The 20,947-nt window shown below is 39.7% G+C and overlaps 5 protein-coding genes and 1 long non-coding RNA gene across 6 annotated transcripts; 3 read left to right on the forward strand and 3 right to left on the reverse strand.

Annotated features, from left to right (window-relative positions):
• The first annotated feature begins 1,700 nt into the window (after nucleotides 1–1,700).
• LOC120013702 (stem-specific protein TSJT1-like) lies at nucleotides 1,701–4,454 on the forward strand. The gene is made up of 5 exons (XM_038865594.1): nucleotides 1,701–2,023; nucleotides 3,137–3,377; nucleotides 3,471–3,591; nucleotides 3,807–3,916; nucleotides 4,092–4,454. Exons 1-5 carry the CDS (start codon nucleotides 1,821–1,823, stop codon nucleotides 4,131–4,133), a joined length of 717 nt encoding a protein of 238 aa, XP_038721522.1. The 5' UTR covers nucleotides 1,701–1,820; the 3' UTR covers nucleotides 4,134–4,454.
• A 1,394-nt stretch (nucleotides 4,455–5,848) lies between these two features.
• Nucleotides 5,849–9,435, forward strand: LOC120012934 (3-dehydrosphinganine reductase TSC10A-like). Its single transcript, XM_038864501.1, has 4 exons — nucleotides 5,849–6,532; nucleotides 6,712–6,859; nucleotides 7,783–8,077; nucleotides 9,008–9,435. Coding segments are annotated over exons 1-4 (981 nt in total). The 5' UTR covers nucleotides 5,849–5,995; the 3' UTR covers nucleotides 9,009–9,435.
• Nucleotides 9,278–11,291, reverse strand: LOC120012933 (F-box protein CPR1-like). The gene has a single exon (XM_038864500.1). The coding sequence runs from the start codon at nucleotides 11,069–11,071 to the stop codon at nucleotides 9,719–9,721; it is 1,353 nt and encodes a 450-aa protein (XP_038720428.1). The 5' UTR covers nucleotides 11,072–11,291; the 3' UTR covers nucleotides 9,278–9,718.
• A 660-nt stretch (nucleotides 11,292–11,951) lies between these two features.
• Nucleotides 11,952–14,301, forward strand: LOC120012935 (peroxiredoxin-2F, mitochondrial). Its single transcript, XM_038864502.1, has 5 exons — nucleotides 11,952–12,303; nucleotides 12,438–12,467; nucleotides 12,917–13,075; nucleotides 13,602–13,696; nucleotides 13,951–14,301. The coding sequence occupies exons 1-5, from the start codon at nucleotides 12,088–12,090 to the stop codon at nucleotides 14,054–14,056; spliced, it is 606 nt and encodes a 201-aa protein (XP_038720430.1). The 5' UTR covers nucleotides 11,952–12,087; the 3' UTR covers nucleotides 14,057–14,301.
• LOC120012936 lies at nucleotides 14,111–15,059 on the reverse strand. The gene is made up of 2 exons (XR_005471312.1): nucleotides 14,707–15,059; nucleotides 14,111–14,526 (listed from the first exon to the last, which is right to left on the reverse strand). It is a non-coding gene; the product is annotated as an uncharacterized LOC120012936 (long non-coding RNA).
• A 16-nt stretch (nucleotides 15,060–15,075) lies between these two features.
• Nucleotides 15,076–17,184, reverse strand: LOC120012661 (E3 ubiquitin-protein ligase RHF1A-like). The gene is made up of 7 exons (XM_038864099.1): nucleotides 17,150–17,184; nucleotides 16,963–17,053; nucleotides 16,403–16,449; nucleotides 16,229–16,291; nucleotides 15,970–16,081; nucleotides 15,526–15,866; nucleotides 15,076–15,246 (listed from the first exon to the last, which is right to left on the reverse strand). The coding sequence occupies exons 1-7, from the start codon at nucleotides 17,182–17,184 to the stop codon at nucleotides 15,156–15,158; spliced, it is 780 nt and encodes a 259-aa protein (XP_038720027.1). The 3' UTR covers nucleotides 15,076–15,155.
• Between the last annotated feature and the right edge of the window lie 3,763 nt (nucleotides 17,185–20,947).

Raw genomic sequence — 20,947 nt, forward strand, 5'->3', positions numbered from 1 at the left:
TTCGCACGTCTCAAATCTTGATAGATTCAAATTGAATCTAATAGGTTTTGTGGAGTCTGATCATGAATTAACGAGGCAGGGGCCAACAGGCCTCGGGAAATTGAGCATGTTCATGTTGTACATATTTTTTGACAAATTAAAAATTTGACGATTATCGTGAACCATATTAAATATTACTATGTTTTTGTGTCTATCTTCTTTAATCTTTTTACGATTCACTGTTATTTATGGAAATTAGTAATTACTGCTAACTCATTTAAATTTTTTTTTTCTTTTTTCTTTTGAATTCCTCAATAGAAAAATATTTATTTAACTCTTTTTTTTTTCTTCTTTACAGATAATAATTTAATTTATCATTTTGCTTAATCATTTAATTTTTCTTGGCCCATCACGGCCCAGTCTTAGGAAAGTCCAATGCGGATAATACTCAATAGTCAATACCAACCACACAAAACCTTGGGACCCCTTGATCCACACGTAGAAAACCATGGGCGCATGATAGTTCTTCGATATTTATCCAAAAAGAATCATTACACGTCAGCAATTTTTTGCTGTACACTTTCACCCCTTTTGATTTCCACTATGTGTATCTTAATTTGAATAGTTTACGTACGTATCAAAGTGTGTAGGAAGAATGAACCAATCCAATTGAAATCGTTAGATGCCTTCCTGAAAATTTCACCCCCTACTCACACATCTATATTGTCGGTTTTTAAATTTATTGATTTCTATAGATACATCTAATCTACACAATTTTGTTTATTCTTTGATCGTCTCACTTAATGATACACACTTAAACCTGAAAGGAAAAAATGACTCACGGATATGAAATGAGGCTTACTCTTATAATCCTACATCACTTGACTTTGTCAAACGTCGTGGGACAAATAATTTGGTAAGATGCATTGTAATGATTAATTCTCGACCAATTTTGTGGTTTGCATGTCCTCAAACCCACAAGCAAATATCAATGTGTGTTGTGTTGATTCATTAGCAAATTAGGTATTTTATCTTCTTCTTTACCCATTAAAAAATGTTCTCAAAATTCATTTTTTTATGGGCCGTAGTTGCTATAGACAACGGGAAACTTAGAGGTCCATCCATGGTTTTTGGTGTAACAAGCTTGGACCCGTCTATATTAACTTTTGGTTACTAGACAAATATCATACTCTTCTACGTCATGGCCAACGATTTATCATACAATTTGACATTTTATATATAGGGAACTGTGCAATTATCCAAACAACCGAATCGAACAATTAACCGGCCGAACGATGGTTATTTGAAAAAAGTTTAGTGAGAACCGATTCATAAGCAATCGAAACTGACGATAACCGAACAACCGATGCACTTAGTGTCAAAAACCGATCGTTTATGTGCAATACTGCAACCAAATTAAGGAATTCTTACTCCCGTACACCTGTTCTTGTCCACTTCAGATTAGACCCATCTTGGAATCTCTCATCGGTGGATTGACACATGAACATCAACGGCTGACAAATGAATGCCATCGAGTCGGGCCCACTACTATTATCCACTACACATGGACAAATAAAATAGTCGCCGTGTGAGCCCACTACACGTGCCTCCTCGTTTTTCATTGGATTTTATAATAAAATCAGAATTTTAAAAAATAAATAAAATGTCCAAAATATCCTCCTCGAGGACCTCGACTTCCCTATAAATGGAAAGGCCTATCCTCTGCAACAACTCCATGTCCGTGCTCTCAACTCTCTTGCTAGAGCGAGGGAGTTTTTTTGTTTTTTGATTGTTTTAGGAGAGGGAGAGGGAGAGGGAGAGAGTTCTTTTGTTGTGTGAGAATGTTGGGAGTGTTCAGCAGCACGATCGTTTCTCCACCGGAAGAGCTTGTGGCCGCCGGTTGCCGTACTCCGTCCCCAAAAATCACGGCGTCAGCGCTGGTGAACCGCTTCCTTGGGAGCAATGACTCAGCCGTGTCCTTGCAGATCGGAGACCATGTCCAACTGGCGTATACTCACAAGAACGAATCCCCTCTGCAGCCCAGGTAATTCCAGCAGAACACGACGACCTCGTGATAATCGACCCTACTAACCGTAATATTGCTTTATTTCTATAATTTTACTCTTTTTAGCGCCTCAATTGAGAAATGATTGATATGTGGTTAACTGTCCAGTAAAATCCAAGTTTCTTGATCATCCGGTGCTTAGGTCCTCTATTTGGCTATAAAAGTGAGATAAACAGTCGTGTGATCAGACTGGTTAAGAACGCTTGATCTTGTTTTGGACTGATAACTTATAGTTACCGGAGATCTGGCCTTCTGCGTAGATCTATATTCGCTTTAATTCTCCGGCTAAAAGCGTATAGAGAAATAAAAATAATAAACCAGAACAGAGAGATTTGGATAGGATAATGAATGAATCATGTTGGTGTTGGGCCATGCCTGATACGATAAAGGTGGTGTTGGGGGTGGCCTACGGAGGCCATTCCAATATACCATACCGGAGGGGTCATGCAACTTCTTGACTGCCACATGGCATCATCCCGCTTTTGCAAATTTGTCTTGAAGCGACTATTTACTAATCACACGCCATCTGTGTACTGTTACATATAGTCATACTAGAGTCAACGTGAATAACAAACCACGTGAATGGTCGTGATGATATCTTGGACAACGTGGACGTTTGGTCACTGCCGTCCTCTGAAAGTCGAAACCAATGTGGCTGGGCCTAGAGTGAAGTAAAAGGCTCTGTTTAAGCTTAATTAATTAATTTTTTCTGAGCAAGATAGGATATTTATGGGCTTGATCTACCTGCCTGCCTGCCTACTTTTATTTTATGGGGATCGAGTACTGGTCCTCTTTTTTTTCCCATGGGGATTGAGTGGTCAGCCAGCCTGATGTGGTGTTGTATTCTTCTATTGAGCTATCTGTGTGGAGCTTTACTGATGTGTTGTGTTGGTATTTTTCTTCCCCTCTTATCTAAAAAAAGTATTGGTGTGATGGAAAAGTCTAATGACCTTTAATATAGAAATGGGACTTCAACCATTTTCTGCTGGATTCAAATGTGATTGCATTATTTAAGCAGATATTCATTCAACCTATCCCATATGGTTCGAATGTTATGAGATTGCTCAAGTTTTCTGGTACTGGGTCTTGCAGATCATTTGCTGTAAAGGATGAGATCTTTTGCTTGTTCGAGGGAGTGCTTGACAACTTGGGAAGTTTGAGGCAGCAATATGGACTTTCGAAGTCGGCAAATGAGGTGATTTTGGTCATTGAGGCTTACAAGACTCTTCGTGATCGGGCTCCCTACCCTGCTAATCATGTTGTTGGCCACCTCAGTGGGAATTTTGCTTTCATCGTCTTTGACAAGTCCACCTCCACCTTGTTTGTGGCTTCTGTAAGCTATTCCGACCACCTATAAAATGTATTGGTAAAGGAAATAGCCTAGTTCGTCTCTGATAATGATTGGGTTGGGTTTTTATTATGACAGGATCAATTTGGAAAGGTCCCTCTCTATTGGGGAATCACCGCTGATGGATATGTGGCCTTCGCAAATGATGCTGAATTACTTAAGGGTGCTTGTGGCAAGTCACTTGCTTCTTTTCCTCAAGGTGGGTTAACCAAAATATTTTGCATATTAGGAATAAATTATTGGTCCACAGAACTGCTCTATATATGAAATATTGTATCTTTTCTTATCAATTATGTCAAGCATATTGACAAGTGATTAGTGATTACTATTATTGCCGAAAACATTTCATTTTTCTTCTAAATTTCTCTACTTGTTAAGGGTTTTTTTGACAATTAATGCGCTTTGATATTGCAGGATGTTTCTTCTCCACTGCAGTGGGAGAACTGAGAAGCTATGAGAATCCTAAGAACAGGATCACCGCAGTTCCTGCTAGGGAAGAAGAGATCTGGGGTGCTACCTTCAAGGTAAAACGATGGTTGTTTCTTTCACCGGTTCAGCATTTTGCAATTTGATTGAGATCTCTCTTCAATATTATAGTGGCGTTGGTCCACCAATTCTTCATTTCGACCATGACCCAATAACAATATTATGTCGGTTGGAATTCAACTGACTCGTCGAGTTGGTGGGTTGAAATTACAGGTGGAAGAGCCATCTCAGTTGTTGCAGCCACAGAGTAGCTAGAGGCCAGTTCTTATCTATGAGTGTTCATATCCATGTGTCCATCCGGTAGAGAAAAAAAAGGTATTTCGAGTGGTTGTAAATGTGAGTGGTGCTTAAGGAGGTTCATAAACAGTGTTAACTATCGATCCGTAGAATGGGCTGCTAAAACGCCATGCTTTAGTAGCAACTTCTTTGTAGGTAGTAGCTTTTTATCTTCTTGGGTGCTTTGCTTTCTAGTTAGCCCCTTGCTCAAGCTACTTATGTATAGTTGGTTTTCTGTTTCAATAAAAGTTTGTTTGAATGTTTTAAAACCACATTAATGGCATCTGTCTTCCTTCTGCAGTTTCTATTTGATTACTACCTAGGATCCATTTGTATTAATTTAATTTACAAAGAGAAATCCCTAGTTGAATTGGTATAAGATCGGAGTTTTTGAACCAATAGTCTAATCCTACAGTCACAAGTTGGAGAGCTCAGTTGGATGAATCTTGTGGTTGTATACTAGCCAGCCACCTCAGCAACAAATTTATTTTCAAACACAAACTCAAGTTTGATAAGTAGGCACATGGAGACCAGCTCAGATTGGAAAACAAAATCACAGTTGCCTATAACGACCTGGACCTTCCATATTTCCTTCCTCTCAGACCATAAAATGTCACATGTCGGCTTGGTAAGTATCAAAATGGTGAGAGTGGTTATATTCCACGAGGGATAATGAGTTTTAGGCCCCGTTTGGATAACAATTTCTATTAGCATTTATACTACCTGCAACTATAAATGTTGGTGGTCATCCAAACACCATAATATGAGCACATATTCCCAGAGATTTTGAGAGACCATTTATACTACTTTTAAAAATGCTACTACTTGATACAATTTCACCACATTTGACCAGCTTTTCTCCATGTTATCCCCATCATAATATGCTTATTCCAATTTTACCCTCATATGTGTTAAACTTATATGGATATATTTTTGTGTAATTGTAAGACAACAAAAATCTTCAAGTGAAGTAGTTCCACATATTATAAAATATTTCTCATTTAATAAAAAAATAAATTTAATTTAATTAAAACTTTAATTCATTTATTAATTGATAATTAACTACGTATATTTAATTTGTTAAAATTAATATATATAAATTATATATATTAATTTTTACAATTGGATAATTACAACTAATATGAATAATACCCCTGCACGTAATTTATTATAGTATGCTACACAACAAAAATGTTACCAGCAAAAGTTCAACCAAACATCACACAACATTCAAGCAGCATATCTGCTACTAAAATTGTCAAGCATTTCTGCTACCACAATTTCTGTTGGCATATCTGCTACTTTACAAATACTTTACCAAACTAACCCTTAATGTATAAAAGACTATTTTATATTTATTATAAAATATTGTTTTTAATTTTTCTTTAAAAAATGCAACATGAAAATTGTAGTATTAAAATTCTGACACTCATATTCACTATTTATTTTATATCAAATATGACAATGATCACCCCACAATCGCCTCATACTCATGTCATCCTCACATCACATAATTATGAACCAAATACCCCGTAAAAGCCGTCTTTTCTTTTTTGGGCTCCCACAGCCAGGCCATTTTAAATTTTTGAACTGGGCCAACCCTACACTCCAATTCCAATCTATTTGGGCTGAACTTAAAAGGCCTAATAAGCCCATGGTCACGTCGCGACAGACGTGCTTCATAGTTCGTACTTCGTAGTCTACGCCCTACGCACAAGCCAAGATCGTCCGCCACTCTGTCTTGCTTGCTATTCGAAAATGTCCATTGTTTTGTTCAATTACATTTCAATTCAGAGACTCAGCCTTTGTGTTCCTCGCCAGTAGAAGAAGTTGCTCCATCAATGGCCGACCAGTACCTCTACTACCTCTTCCTTCTACTACTCCTTCCTCTCCCCCTGCTCTTATTTCTTTACGTCGTCGTACGACCCCGCCCTGTTAAAATCTCAATCAAGGACCGTCACGTGTTCATCACTGGCGGTTCCAGCGGCATCGGCCTCTCCCTGGCCCACCAGGCCGCTTCTGAAGGGGCAAGCGTCTCCATTCTGGCCAGGTCTCGCAATAAGCTAGAGGAAGCGAGGGAGGCCGTCCGTCTTGCCACAGGCAAAGAGGTCGAGATTTTCGCTGCCGATGTGAGGGACTACGAAGCGGTGAAGAAAGCGGTGGAAGAGGCGGGGCCTATTGATGTGTTGATTGTGAATCAGGGGGTTTTCGTGCCTCAGGAGCTTGAGAAGCAGGATGTGGATGAGGTGAGGTTCATGTTGGACGTCAATCTGATGGGGAGCTTTAACATGATCAAGGCTGCATTGCCTTCCATGAAGGAAGCCAGGAAGGACCGTGGGCCTGCCTCCATCGCGCTCATGTCATCACAGGCCGGTCAGGTACCATAAGTTCTTGATCTTAAGCTGAAATCCTATTTCTTTTACTTTTGTTCCTTGAGGTATTTTATAGAACTAAGCTAGTGTTAATCCGAGCATATATTCAATTAGTGCTGTCGGAGCTAGAAATATTTAGTGATTTTGTTGGCCTTTATATTTATTTTGAATTATTTTTGTTGTAGGTTGGTATCTATGGATACTCAGCTTACTCAGCTAGTAAATTTGGGCTTCGTGGTTTAGCAGAAGCACTGCAGCAGGAGGTCATTGTGGATAATATTCATGTTTCTCTTATATTCCCTCCAGATACTGAAACTCCTGGTCTAGAGGAAGGTATGAAACTTAATTGTTACCTAGCTCCCTTCACTGCTTGACTGCTTTGTAGTTCATTAATATGTATATTGCAAGTGAGAAGATTACAATAAGTCAGCAGCCTGAGTGAGTTAAGTATAAAGGTTTTTCTTTGTGAATTTTATTTGTATGTTTCATGACTGAGGGTTGCTACGTTGTATGTTCCCTCTGTTGGACTGAAAGTCCCTGAAGTTTAAGCAGCTTGGGTGAGAAAGGCTTTGCACAATTTTAACTCGTTTAATAAAAACATTGTCTTCCATTGTGGATTAGCCCGATAGAAAATCAAATTGGTTTCTGGATATTGTAAATACCGATCTCAATTTTCATTCCACCCATAAGATGCACCCGGGTTCCAATGCAACGTGTTGCGTGCATGGAACTCTCCAACAAAATTTCCATTTTGACTCATATTCATAGGTTTGACAAAGTTTTACGTGTGCTGTCAGCCTAGCGCGACCCTTCTCTTTTATTCAAGCTTAGGACGGATGCAAGGCTGATGGAGTTAATCTTCTCATAATAAATTAGTAATTTATATTTCTTCGCTTGGTTGTGAGAGTTTATAACTTTGGAATGTTATTAATAGACTTCGATGATGAAGACAGATAAACTGCTTCCAAATTGACCTTTCATTGGTACTTTTTCTAATTTTATTCTTGATACTATTTTGATAGAAAAAGCTTGGATCCTTCTTCATGCATAGATTGCAATAATATATGTATGGCAAGACATGCTTACTATGTCACCAGAAAAGAATATTGCAGTACTTCAATACGTGACTTTAGAGAGTAGTCTGTTTCTCTTGATGCCTATCAAGCATTTCCATTTTCAATTTTGAAGGACCTTTGTTTGAATGTCCTATGTAAGTCAATAGAGTCAATATACTGATGGGTTGCTCATCATTGCAGAAAACAGGCGAAAGCCACCACTCACTAGTACGATAGCCAGCTCTTCTGGTGCAATGAAAGCTGACGAAGTTGCCAAGAAAGCCTTAAACGGCATAAAATCTGCTAGTTTCATTGTCTCTTGCAACTTTGAAGGATTCTTACTGTCTATAGCAACTGCCGGTTTATCACCTCAGAGATCATTCTTGATGGCATATATTGAGGTGGTCGCTGCTGGTGTATTACGCATTGCAGCTCTATGTTTCCAATGGAATTGGTATGGAATTATAGAGAAGTGGCAAGTGGCATGCACAGAGTAGTGAGTATCTCAGAAACTGATTTAGTTTCGTACTTATTTGCTGCATGGCGTCACCTTATTCAATGTTTGTTTTATATGTGGGAAAGCACTCTCCTGCGACATGGCTATGGTGTAACTGGTGGTTATGTGATGGGATATCATTAAATATGGCCAAGAACACAATATTTGTGGCTCCCCAATCTAGCCTATTAACTTTCATGACATGAGATGATTGGTTAATTTCCTAACTCAAGAATTGATGAAGCGCTTGGATTATATGGAGATGTGTTAAGATTTGTTACTTTGTCATTCAATCTAAGAAGTGATAAATTAATAAGCTACCTTGTTGGGTTGTGACATTTCACATCTTTTATACATTATTCTAACAGGGTTTTCTTAATAGGGTCATCTTTCTATTGCACTTTGTCACCCTTCCAAATTGTGAAAACTTTGGAGGGCTGCTTTGTTGGTGAAGTGGTCCAGAATTGTTAAACTTTGTCTTCCCGTGATATTTTCCTGGGATTAAATCACAATGATTTATATTGTTTGGTTCTTCTTCCATTTCTTCTTTATATTGCATAAACTTTTTGGAATTTCGGGAAGATAGTTCACAATTGAGTTCTCTCATTTAATAATGTTGTTCTAAACTCTCTGATGTTTTGTAAAGCATTCAGTCTTATTATGCCTTTTCTATTCAGTCTAGCTCACTTATGATTTTAAAGATCTTATATGTTACGGAGTTATCACATAGATTCCCACACTTTTCGTGATTCTACAAGTGTTAGGAACAACCTTACTAGAGAAATTAATACTAAACCACATATTTCTGCTTCCTGCTTAATGATCAAACTCAAGTTGTAATATATGATTATCTATTGTTATGCCTGAAATTGAATGACTTCTTTCTGCAAATTTGGAGATTGAACATTCAATATGGTTTCTTTATCGTAGGATCCTAGCACTCCTTGTGCTGGTTATTGGTGTGGCAAGTTTCCTGATAGAAGCTGTTGTTTTTTGGCAATACTCTGGATTCTCGTCTCCTCGTGCTGCTGTAAGGAGAGTATTGGACTTCAAATCGAGTTCTCTAACTGATGTTGCACAAACTGGAGTTCTCTCACACAGTTTTCATGGCTTTGCATTTTAACCATTAGTAAAGATGCATCAAGAAGGGAATTTGAGGACTGATATTAGTTCTGCAGACGTGGATCAAACTCTAGTTGATTTCTTTTTTATTTTTTTTCAATCTAACGAGCAGCCAGTTTTTTTTTCTTTCCTTTCTGATTTGGCAGTCCACCAAACAGAAAGAGAACTTCTCATTTAAACTGTAAACCATCTGTGCTACTTTGAATGCCACTCCAAAACCACAAACTCTTCATTAATTTCCTTCATATCTTTTGTACATGATAAAAGATGCATCTTCATAATCATATGGTTGAAAAAGCAGCTTTTAAGACAAGCTAGAAAATGTATTAAACTGCAAGAATGATTTCTCATACAAAATCACAGAATGGAGCATTAGCAGAGAAGAATTGAAAGTGTTCATAGAGGCTAAAAATCATGTAAAGAAAACTTCACATCTTGAGGAGATTAGCCAACCAAGAAGTTTCAAGTTCGGATTGAAGAAATCATCAAAATAATATAACTATAAAAACCCATAAACATTCAAAATTGCATTCTCACATTAAAGGAACATTTCTCTGAAAGGTCATGAAGAACCATCATCTGAGATGCAAGTCCTTGTTGCTCCTCAACCTCAGTATTATTGTTTTGAGCTCGTCTGCTATTGATTGGAACAAGACTCTCCTCATAGTTTACAACTTGAAATGTATATCTCTTCCCACGGAGTTGAAGGTTCTTCATCTCTTTGGTACGAATGTCGTACAAGACTAGTTGCCCCTGGTCATCTTCCAAAAACAATCCCCTATCCTTCCAAAATTCTAAGGGCCTTAAAACTCCTGAAACCTGAATAGTCATTTGTTCGACCCATGTCTTCCTAACTCCATTGTCAGTCATTACCCATATCTCAAACAATGACTCCATTTTGTCATCTATGTAAAGAACCATACAAAGTTGTCCATTGAAGACTGAAAATACAGGATTGCGAAAATCCCCAAAATCAGAGGGCAGCTCCACTGTCTCAAACACTTCTTCTACCATGTCGAAGGACATGAGCCATTGAGAATCATCAGTTGATTTCCTTCCCCACCAATATTTAACTCCATCCTTGTAGGTGTTGCAGTAATAGCAACATGGAAAAATGTCTGCGTTCATTCGAGGAATCACTCTCCAAGAATCACTCTTTAAAGAGTATAACTCTACTTGTCCAACAAAATAATCATCATCCTCCTCCTCTTCCTCATCATCATCGTCTTCCTCCTCGTCGTCGTCGTCGTCGTCATCCTCATCATCATCGTCCTCCTCCTCCTCATCATGGTCGTCATCATCGTGCTCCTCCTCCTCCTCCTCCTTGTCGTCATCATCATCGCAACGATAAAGAACAAACCGTATCACCTTGTAATCATTAGTTCTGCGATCAAAACCAAACCCAATATCGCCAAACAGAGTTTCACGTGTATCCGGGGGCTCCAATGGCGACTCAGGTAAAGTTTTCAAATCTCTGGTAGAAGGGTTCCATAGAACAATAACATCCGAATACAAGTCAGGGTTATGGAGACAGAGTATGCCATTACGAGAACCACAGATTATTAATTGATCGCAGGATGGTACAAAATTGGATTCTACTACAGTCAATATTTCTTCATTATCAACACCTTTAAGAGTAGACATCATGGGTTTACCGAATGGTTCGCCATTACGCTTCACAAACGCATTAACAGTATTGTTGTCGATAATATTACGTTTGAGATGGTGTTTGGTTATGAAATCTGGGTTTTCAGTCAGAACACTCCATGATTTGCAGACGCACCTGAATCGCAGCAGCGACTTTACTGGAAGGCAAGTGAGAATCGCCGTTACCAAATCGTCGGTGATATAACTGTTTATCGCCGCCGCCATCACAGCTCTCTTAATCCTCTTCTTGTTTTCGAAGGGCACAATTCAATCAAAAGCGATTTGGACTAAAATTTTGATGTAAGCCAGCGTGAAGAAAAGCTCTGTTTGAACCTTTTGATTCTACTCAAGAATGGAATACCACGATTAAGGTTACTTAAATCCGTTGTTTCGTCTCCTCGGTAGGAAACGGTATTGTGTCCCTGAATCAAAAGTGTATGCTTCCCTTCTCAAGGGCCCCGTTTGGAGGAGTATTTTTTGTAGCATTTATATTATTTGCTAATATAAATGCTACTGCCTTACCAAACGAGTTTTTTTGGCAGGTAATCCGAGACATTTTTACTCAGCATTTTATGCTACTTTTGACATACTATTTGTGTATGAAACATTTTAATAGCATTTCACCGTCAAAAGTCAATATTATCTCCATTAATTTTTTTATTCCATTTATACCCTCACTTCATGTGTTATTATAAATAAATAAATTTATTGATATTATAAAATATTTATCATTTAATATATGCTACTCAGGAAAAATGTTACCAGTAAAAGTTCAACCAAACATCACACAACATTCGAGCAGCATTTCTACTACTAAAATTCTCCAACATTTCTGCTACCACCATTTCCACCAGTATATCTGCTATTTTCAAAATGTCTTACCAAACTAGGCCCTAGGCCTGCAAGCACATCTCCGGCCTGCCGAATATTAATTCAAGCCTATATGGGCTCTAGAGCCCATGTTTCCAACCTCAACATCTTGGGCCTATTGACCCAATTTAAAACGTACCAGAAACTCTCAGTCCAGTCCAACTTGGATGAGTCCATAATCCTTAGATAAACCCTTCTTAAGGTCCAGACGAAAGTTTATAGATAAATAGTTAAATACTCTCCAATCGCCGCCATACCATTACCAACCAATACGATTCGCGTTCTCGGATTTCTGGAATCAGCGTAGACCAGGAAGACGAGAGAGACAGTAATCAAGTCAGAGCAAGTAGAAGCTGTGCAGCGTAAGAGCCATGGCATCTGTGATTCTGAAACGTACAAGCTCCTCTGTTCTGAAGTCAATGGTGGATGGTTTTCGAATCGGGGCATCGTATAGGGGCTACGCGAAGCTTGCAGTTGGGAACGACATAGTCTCGGCCGCACCTGATGTCTCGCTCCAGAAGGCTCGGACCTGGGACGAAGGTGTCTCCTCGGAATTCTCTACCACGCCATTGAAGGACATATTCAAGGTTCCTTAAACTCGAGCATCATTTCATTCGTCTTCTTAGTTGTTAGTGTTTCTTTCAATTTGGGCTGATTATCTAACTGAAGGTAGTTTCTGATTGATTATTACATTAATGTTGATGTCAATTTTCTTTTCCAGGGCAAGAAAGTCGTCATATTTGGCCTCCCTGTAAGTGACTCCTTCATTTCTCTCGTTTTGTTAGATTGACTTTTTTTTTAGGGTTTTCTTCATTTCCTTTGAAATTGTGATGCTTTTGTAATCTGTAATTGAGATTCCTGTTGGAATCTCAATCTGTTTAAATATTGAGGGACAATGAATGCAAATTGACAAATGACTGTTGAGTGCTGTAAATAACAGCAAAGTTCCCGGCTTATAACTTTTTATCATTTAATCAGGAAACATATTTATCGAAGATCTTAGGCAAGCAAGAAAGTCGGCCGCTTGGTCTGACTAGCATTATTAACTAGTGCTGTTTTGCAATCATGTGAATCTAGTAAAAAATGTTAATGAATGCAATTTGTTTTGGAATTTTCATTTACTAATAAACCAGAGAAATCTCTTCTTCCAGTAATTTAGTTGGCTGATATCTTATGTAATGTTGCATTCATCATCTTCAGGGTGCACACACTGGAGTTTGTTCAGCGCAACATGTGCCTAGTTACAAGAACAACATTGATAAGTTCAAAGCTAAGGGAATCGATTCTGTGATATGCGTGGCTGTTAATGATCCTTATGTTATGAATGGGTGGGCAGAGAGACTTCAAGCAAAAGATGTTGTAAGTGATTCTCTTGGCTCTTTGCCTCTTATCCTCTTACCTTTGATATATTTCCAAGAATTAAACTTGTGACCTCTTGGTTGCACCATTGCATCTGTATCACTTGGCCACGTGTTCGGCTGTTCCTTTATAACTAGTATTATCCGTCTCAAAAAAAATTTTCTGTCTTAGGATTCTTACATATTTAAAGGATGTAATGATTACCATTATATATACGATAGTTTCAAATTAGCTCTTGCTAACCATTGAGTTACCAGCTAGTTTCAAGCTTTCATTTTCTATAGCTTTTATAGGAGCAACTTTGATAATTGAATGTATAGAGATATTGCGAACATTGCTTAGTAGAAAAATGGGAAATAAGGATTGGGCGACAAACTGCATGAATGAAGCAACATTGTTCTTTTATCTGTACAAATGATGAGCCACATGGAGGCCTCTTAGGCTTGCACAATGTTAGCTTCCATCAGGTTTAGAAATTACTTTCTGTTTTAATTTTTATTGTCAACATTCTTGTTGTCTTTGGCAGATTGAATTTTATGGGGACTTTGATGGGAAATTCCACAAGAGCTTGGAGTTGGATAAAGATCTTTCTGTTGGTTTGCTAGGACATCGCTCTCAAAGGTACAGTTGCGATCTCTTTAGTCGTTAAGTCTGCTTGATCAAGTAGCTTGATTTATTTAACAGACGTCATATGGCTTTATATTGCAAAATGGACTTCAAACTTCTAAGGTCTTCTCCTTTAAATGTTGGGTATATTGATCATCCAATGCCTCACTTACTGTTAGTCACTAGTTTGTATTCGACTTGGACCATAATGGTCTATATGCATTTCATTATGAGGATTTCACTGACAGTCGTTTTAATTTCCTATATAGGTGGTCAGCATATGTGGATGATGGGAAGGTTAAGGTCCTTAATGTGGAGGAAGTGCCTTCTGACTTCAAGGTTTCAGGTGGCGAGGTTATTCTGGGACAGATCTAAAGCTGCTTTGGTTCTGTTTAAGCGATGACAATCTAGACAAGTGATTAGTTAGTCTTTTGTCAAACCACAAAGCTATCTAGCTGAATAAGAGATGAATGAAGAGTGTCTCCAGCGTTTCATATGCTAATACTGTGATTCCCTGGCGATGTCATCCCAAAGTTTTTTTTTTCTCTCTTCAGACGGAATAAATTTTATTGATATATTTTTACGAATAAGTTAAGATATAGTCATTGTGTTGAATTTCCCCCTCAAGGTTGCAGCCGTACTGATAATTTGGCCTTCTTTTCCTTCAGGATCTGCCCCCAATATTTTCCAGTAATTTATAGTGACAACCCTTCCTTGATTGGCATACCATCACGCTATGATGCAGGACGCAAACCAACTGACATTGGTGTTTTCCAGCACGTCACTTGCGCAATACACAGAGTTACCCAAGTAACTGCAGATCTAACACAGCAGCAATGGCCTCCCTACCAAACGAAAGAAAAAAAAAAAGAAAAAAGATGAATAAGCTTGAGCCGCAATTCGAAAAGGCATCTCTTACGAAAATTAAGTAATTGAGTAGGTGGTGGTACCGGAAACTGAACCACAGATAAAGTAATGGCAGCTATAAAAGTAAAAGGGACCTCTGAGGAATTTCCGAAGCTCACCTACGCATTAGAAACTTGCAGGTGGTTACCTAAAGTGCCAGACATATGTGAAGGTGAGCCTGAGGTCAAAACATTTTCAACGTCTTCTGTTGTTTCATTAGGTGTCTGAGCAATCATGTCTTCCAGCACATCCTTTCCTTTCGAGGAGAAATTATTCGATGTCCCTCCTTTGTTGTGAAACCATCCATATCCGATGCTCCAGTACGTTTTGATGTGAGATCTAACCGTTCAATCATTCGTGCAATTCCAGCACTCATCTCGCGCTGAACTCCTTTGCTCAAGTCCTTAACTGAATTATTACGTGCAAGTAGCTTCTCCTTAATACCTTGAGTACCTTTTGAGATTGAATCCTTGTATCTATCACTATCAGGCAACATCCAAACATTTTAAAATTAGGCCAGCTTAGTCAAGAAAAGATCAATCCAAAGGGGTACCAAGCCACAACTCATTTACCTGGCTGAAGCAGCAGACCACTTGGATTTCACAGCATCAGAGAACGAGGTTGGAATAGTTCGCTGTGGATTTTCGGGCGGTGGCTGTCTATACATAACCGCACACAATGACCCAACAAAAATATAAGACCAGATGATGCCAAGACGAAGTTCAAATAAGAAATATGTAGAAGATACACGTATGAAAACATAATATTCCCTAATCCAAAACTAACAGGTGTGAAGATTAAGAGTTGATCTGTATCAATCACTGTGATTACGAAATCAAATTCCAGGCATAGTACTCAGCATGGCATCTCATAAGAATCTAGGATGAAGGTGCATAAAATAAATACTCACTTCAGGACTATTGGTACAGCTGAACTACCTGGGTTTCACAGGGCCAACTCTGTTCCCAGCATCGCTGGAGACCGTGTTCTCAACAGAAGACAAAGGTTGAATATTAACAGGTGATGATGAACAAGAAACGTGTGAACTCTCGCATGATAACTCACTCATGCTCTGAAATTCTCCTAGAGAAACTGGGTAGCTTTGCCTCACACTAGGTAGATTTACAGGAGAACTGGAAACAAGAACTTGGAGAGGACTGCCAACAGAATATATCTTCCTTACTCTTCTGTCAATATTATGTGCTCTGCTAGCAGCAGCAGCAGCAAAATGCTGCATAATATGCTCATCAAAATCAGAGTCATCAGAGTAACAGCCATCCTACAAAAAATTTGTTTTTGCATTAGTAGAAAACCCTCATCACTTAAATGATTATGCAGCAAAAATGTAACAAATATAGTCTCAAACTGAATAAATAGATCACCCGCTCGACATCTGCATCCTCATGAAATTGATGATGAGTTGTTAAAGTAGAATGAGATACATTCCTTGACCTACAGTGCCTTTCACTTTCAACCGCAGCTAGAAGTTCTTGGCTAGAGAAGTCAAATTCAAGGAGAACAAGGAAAGCATAAACAATACAGGCTACGATAAGCACAAAATAATTCTTTTCATCAACACGGCATGACGTATATGTGTGCCGGTATCTGGTTGCATAAAGAGAGAGTAGTTTAGTTTGGTACCTGGCCGGATCTTTTAAGAAAAATAACTGCCAACAATTTGGGCACTCTCTGCTCCTTTGTGACCTATAAGACAATAAATAAATTACTTAAGGAAATGAAAGCAGATGGCCATTCAAGATACAGGCATAAATAGATACTGGATTTCTTGTCCCCAGAAACAATGGAAGAACATACCATTCGAGAATACACTGAAGGTGGTACTCATGTTTGCAGCTGGTAACCTGCAACGTAAAAAAATTCAAAATTTTGAAAACTGGTTGGGCTGGTAACATACACAACATCAAAATGCATAAATTACCAATTGTGAGTCATAGGACGCACATATGACCATCAGCAAACGTAACCAAACAGTGATTGTACTCAGACATAAGCAACATTACCGACGAAGATTATTTTTGTTTAGGCACCATAGAGTAATAGTGTAATCAATCAGTAATCTAATTTGGAGCAATGCATAAGCCCTGAGGCGAACCGAACATAGAAAATAATCATTCAGAAGGGTATTTTAAGCGCAGATAACTTCGTAGTAGCCTTTCAAATACTCCAACCTCACGAAATACAAACCAAACACTACCTTCGCATACAAAATCAAGAGGCCAGTCAACCGAATTTCTCGTTTTCTAGTCTAAATCCATCCAAACTACCAATAATGTATCGAACACGGCAAAGACTATCTCATCATTCAAGACGTGAAAAGAAGAACAACACTGAAGTAGACAGAGTGAGGATCATACAGTAGCGGGGTCCTGATCAGTGAAAGGATCGAGACAGATACTGTTATGCAACCCAGGTGGAAACCACACAAGCAATAGATATATCAAACAACTGTGGAGGAATATATATAGATATATATGGAAGTGTAAACAAGTCTTCAACAGAGATATTACAGCAGTAGAACACGAAGTAAATAACTAGGACAACAATGAGGTGCCTATTCGAGAGAGGCGGCTCTCCATGGATTCAGAATAGTCTTAAACATCCAAAATCAACAACCCTAACAACAACCCATACTATAAATAGTAGCCCAAACAAAACAATCTTGACCATCCACCGAACTTCACTATCCAACGGCTAGCACAAAGACACCAAAATGAGTGTACTTGGAAGGCACGTGACAATACCCTCCCCATCAAAAGACCTTGCCCACAAGGTCAGGAAACTGGTCTGCCAAGGAGCTATACAGAACCCAAGTGGCTTCGGAGGCATCTTGGCCATGCCATTTGATCAGTAATTCAGCTGTGGGGGCAGTTCCTCTCTTAACCAAACGTCTGTCCAGTACTAATTCTGGTGTAGGTAATGGTTGTCCTTCAGCATTGATGGGAGGGAGAGTGGCAGAGAGTACCGGAGTGTTCCCAATATACTTCTTCAACTGTGAAACATGGAAGACAGGATGAATGAGAGAACCTGGAGGCAAGTCTAGTTTATAAGCAACTGTGCCCATCTTTTGGAGGATAGCATAAGGGCCATAGTACCGAGGTGCAAGTTTGAGATTCTGTCGTTGGGCCACCGAGAGTTGCCTATAAGGCTGTAACTTCAAATAAACCAAATCACCGAGTTCAAAAGAGATGGGTGTTCTCTTGTTATCCGCAAACCGCTTCATACTGTTTTGGCTTTTTGTAAGATTGTGACGCAGGATACTCATGATTTCATCTCTAGAGTGGAGATAAGAATCGACCGCAGCAATGGCAGTGGTGCCAGGAATGTAATCACATAGGCGAGGGGCAGCTCTGCCATACACTACTTCGAACGGAGTTAATTTCGTGCTTGTATGTGGCGTAGTATTATAACAGTATTCAGCCAAGGGAAGCCACTTCAGCCAGGACTTGGGTTGAGTCCCTGCAAAGCACCGTAAATATTGTTCAAGAGCCTTGTTGACTGCTTCCGTCTGCCCATCGCTTTGGGGGTGGTAGCTGGTCGAAAACTGCAACCGAGTACCCTGCAGATCAAAGAACTTCTTCCAAAAAGAGCTAGTAAAGACGGAGTCACGGTCCGTAACCATAGACTCTGGAATGCCATGAAGGCGGAAAATATTATCCAAAAAAATTTGAGCCACTGAAGCAGCCGTGTAAGGGTGAGATAGTGCCAAGAAATGAGCGTATTTGGATAGCCGATCCACCACAACCAGCAGCACAGATTTCCCTGAAGATGTAGGTAAGCCTTCTATAAAATCAAGGCTAATATCTGCCCAGATTTTTGATGGAATGGGGAGAGGCTGCAAAAGTCCATACGGTTGAGCATTGAGGTACTTTGTAGTTTGACATTGTTCACAAGATTTGACAAAGGACTTAATGGAATTCTTCATCCCCGGCCAATAAAAATCCCTTTGAGCACGCTTCAGAGTTTTATTATAACCAGGATGTCCCGCCAATGGTGAACTATGTATTTGTTCGAGCACCTTGTGTCTAATACCGGCTTGATCTCCCACCACCAATCTGTTTTTATACAATAGCACATCCTCTCTCAATGTGAACTGCAGAACAGATCCTGGATCAGTTTGTATGTCCGCAAGAATGCCCTGCACCCAGTTATCCCCTACATACGATAATTTGATCTCAGCCAGTAAATTCAAGGTAGGGATGGTGATAGCATATATAGCGGCCTGGAATGGAGCGGTACCCTCTTGTTGGCGCGACAAGGCATCTGCCACCAAGTTTTCCTTCCCTTGCTTGTATTCAATGGTAAAATCATATCCCAACAATTTACTCACCCACTTCTGTTGAGTTGGTGTACCCACTTGCTGCTCGAGAAGAAACTTCAAGCTATGGTGATCGGTCTTTACCTGGAACGTATGACCCAATAGATAAGCCCGCCATCGCTTCACAGCCGATACTAGAGCTAAAAGCTCCTTTTCATAAGTGGATAAATTTAGTGCTCTCCCCTTCAATACAGTGCTGAAATACGCGATTGGTCTCCCTTTTTGCATCAAAACAGCACCAATTCCTCCTCCTGACGCATCACATTCTATCATAAATGGCTGGCTGAAATCTGGTAAAGCCAAAACTGGAGGCGTGGATACTGTCTCACGTAAAGCAGTGAAGGCAGCAGCTGCAGACTCGTTCCACACAAAAGCATCCTTACCCAACAATTGATAAAGTGGTGCCGCAAGGGACCCATACCCCTTAATGAATTTCCTATAGTATCCTGTTAGGCCAAGGAAACCCCGCAAAGCTCTCACTGATTTGGGAACAGGCCAATCCCGCATTGCCTGAATTTTCGTTGGGTCGGTGTGAACTCCAAGGCCATCAATGACATGCCCCAAATAAGTGACTTCCGAGACGCCAAAACTGCACTTTGAAAGTTTAGCAAACAACTGATGTTGTTGAAGTAAATCAAGGACAATAATAAGATGTTGCAAATGTTCCTCCCGAGATTTACTATAAACCAAAATGTCATCAAAAAAAACCAATACAAACCGCCTGAGATAAGGCTTGAAGACTGTATTCATCAAACTTTGGAAGGTGGAAGGCGCATTTGTTAGCCCGAATGGCATAACTAAAAATTCGTAGTGGCCTTCGTGCGTACGAAATGCAGTCTTCGGAATATCCTCTTCAACTACCCGGATTTGATGATAGCCCGAGCGTAAATCCAGCTTAGAGAAAATCCTGGCCCCATGTAATTCATCTAACAATTCATCAATGAGTGGCATAGGAAATCGATCCTTAATAGTCTCCTTGTTAAGGGCTCGATAGTCGACACACATACGCCAAGTACCATCGGCCTTGCGTACCAACAGAACCGGTGAAGAGAATGGGCTGGTACTGTCTCGGATCACACCAGACTTTAGTAATTCCTGAATGATTTTTTCGATCTCCGCCTTTTGATAGTGTGGATATCGATATGGGCGGACATTGATGGGTGCAGTGCCCTCTGTTAGAAGAATTCGATGATCCTGGACCCGACTAGGAGGCAATCCCGTAGGTTCAGCAAAAACTCCTGCATAAGTTTTCAACAGCTGTGCAATACCACTGTCTATGTCTTGTCGGGTAGGAGACCACTCTGAATCAATCAAGTGAAGCAGCACCCCATGCCTCTCAAGCGCATGAAATTTATCAGAATTCACTGTGGAAACTAAGGAGTTCGATGAAGGTTGAAGTCCAATCAATTTGCAATTCTGGTCCTGATGAACAAACTCCATTGTGAGGGTTCTAAAATTCCACTGGATCACTTCAAAATTCCTGAGCCATTGCATTCCGAGCACCATATCACAACCACCGAGGGGAAGGACTAGAAAATCTGCACAAAATTGTAGTTTCTGTAGAGTGAAGACTACCCCCTTATGTTTCCCCTGACTCTTGAGCACGTCTCCGTTGGCAATTTTGATTGGGATTGGAAGATGCTGATCAAACACTAACTGGGCCTTCTGAGATATCGCTGGATCAATAAAATTGTGAGTGGACCCGGTATCTATTAAGACCACAAACTGGTGTTTGCCAATTTTGCCTACCAATCTCATGGTTCTTGGCGCAGGAGATCCCGAAAGGGCATGCATGGTGATTTCCGGATTAGATGACGAAGAGCTAGTTGGGGAAACAAGAGGATCTACTCTGGTTTCTTCTTCGGATACCTGTCCTGCAGTGGAGATTATCCCTTCAGATGAGCCCGTGTCCTCCTGAGTGTCAATTAGAAAAAGTTTTGGATTTGGGCATCTATGGCCTGGAGCCCATTTTGCATCGCAACTATAGCATAGCCCCTTCATTCTTTTCTCCCGCATCTGTTGAT

This window comes from Tripterygium wilfordii, chromosome 13, assembly GCF_013401445.1.
Source record: "Tripterygium wilfordii isolate XIE 37 chromosome 13, ASM1340144v1, whole genome shotgun sequence".
NCBI classification, from domain to species: domain Eukaryota; kingdom Viridiplantae; phylum Streptophyta; class Magnoliopsida; order Celastrales; family Celastraceae; genus Tripterygium; species Tripterygium wilfordii.

Coding starts and splice junctions, on each gene's coding strand:
- LOC120013702 (XM_038865594.1), top strand. CDS start 1,821: ATGTTGGGAGTGTTCAGCAGCACGATCGTTTCTCCACCGGAAGAGCTT. Junction 2,024..3,136: donor GAATCCCCTCTGCAGCCCAG/GTAATTCCAGCA, acceptor TGGGTCTTGCAG/ATCATTTGCTGTAAAGGATG. Junction 3,917..4,091: donor TCTGGGGTGCTACCTTCAAG/GTAAAACGATGG, acceptor TTGAAATTACAG/GTGGAAGAGCCATCTCAGTT.
- LOC120012934 (XM_038864501.1), top strand. CDS start 5,996: ATGGCCGACCAGTACCTCTACTACCTCTTCCTTCTACTACTCCTTCCT. Junction 6,533..6,711: donor TGTCATCACAGGCCGGTCAG/GTACCATAAGTT, acceptor TTTTTGTTGTAG/GTTGGTATCTATGGATACTC. Junction 6,860..7,782: donor AACTCCTGGTCTAGAGGAAG/GTATGAAACTTA, acceptor TCATCATTGCAG/AAAACAGGCGAAAGCCACCA.
- LOC120012933 (XM_038864500.1), bottom strand. CDS start 11,071: ATGGCGGCGGCGATAAACAGTTATATCACCGACGATTTGGTAACGGCG.
- LOC120012935 (XM_038864502.1), top strand. CDS start 12,088: ATGGCATCTGTGATTCTGAAACGTACAAGCTCCTCTGTTCTGAAGTCA. Junction 12,304..12,437: donor CATTGAAGGACATATTCAAG/GTTCCTTAAACT, acceptor TTTCTTTTCCAG/GGCAAGAAAGTCGTCATATT. Junction 13,697..13,950: donor CTAGGACATCGCTCTCAAAG/GTACAGTTGCGA, acceptor TTTCCTATATAG/GTGGTCAGCATATGTGGATG.
- LOC120012661 (XM_038864099.1), bottom strand. CDS start 17,184: ATGGAGAGCCGCCTCTCTCGAATAGGCACCTCATT. Junction 16,082..16,228: donor TTCTTAAAAGATCCGGCCAG/GTACCAAACTAA, acceptor TGACTTCTCTAG/CCAAGAACTTCTAGCTGCGG. Junction 15,867..15,969: donor AGGATGCAGATGTCGAGCGG/GTGATCTATTTA, acceptor AATTTTTTGTAG/GATGGCTGTTACTCTGATGA.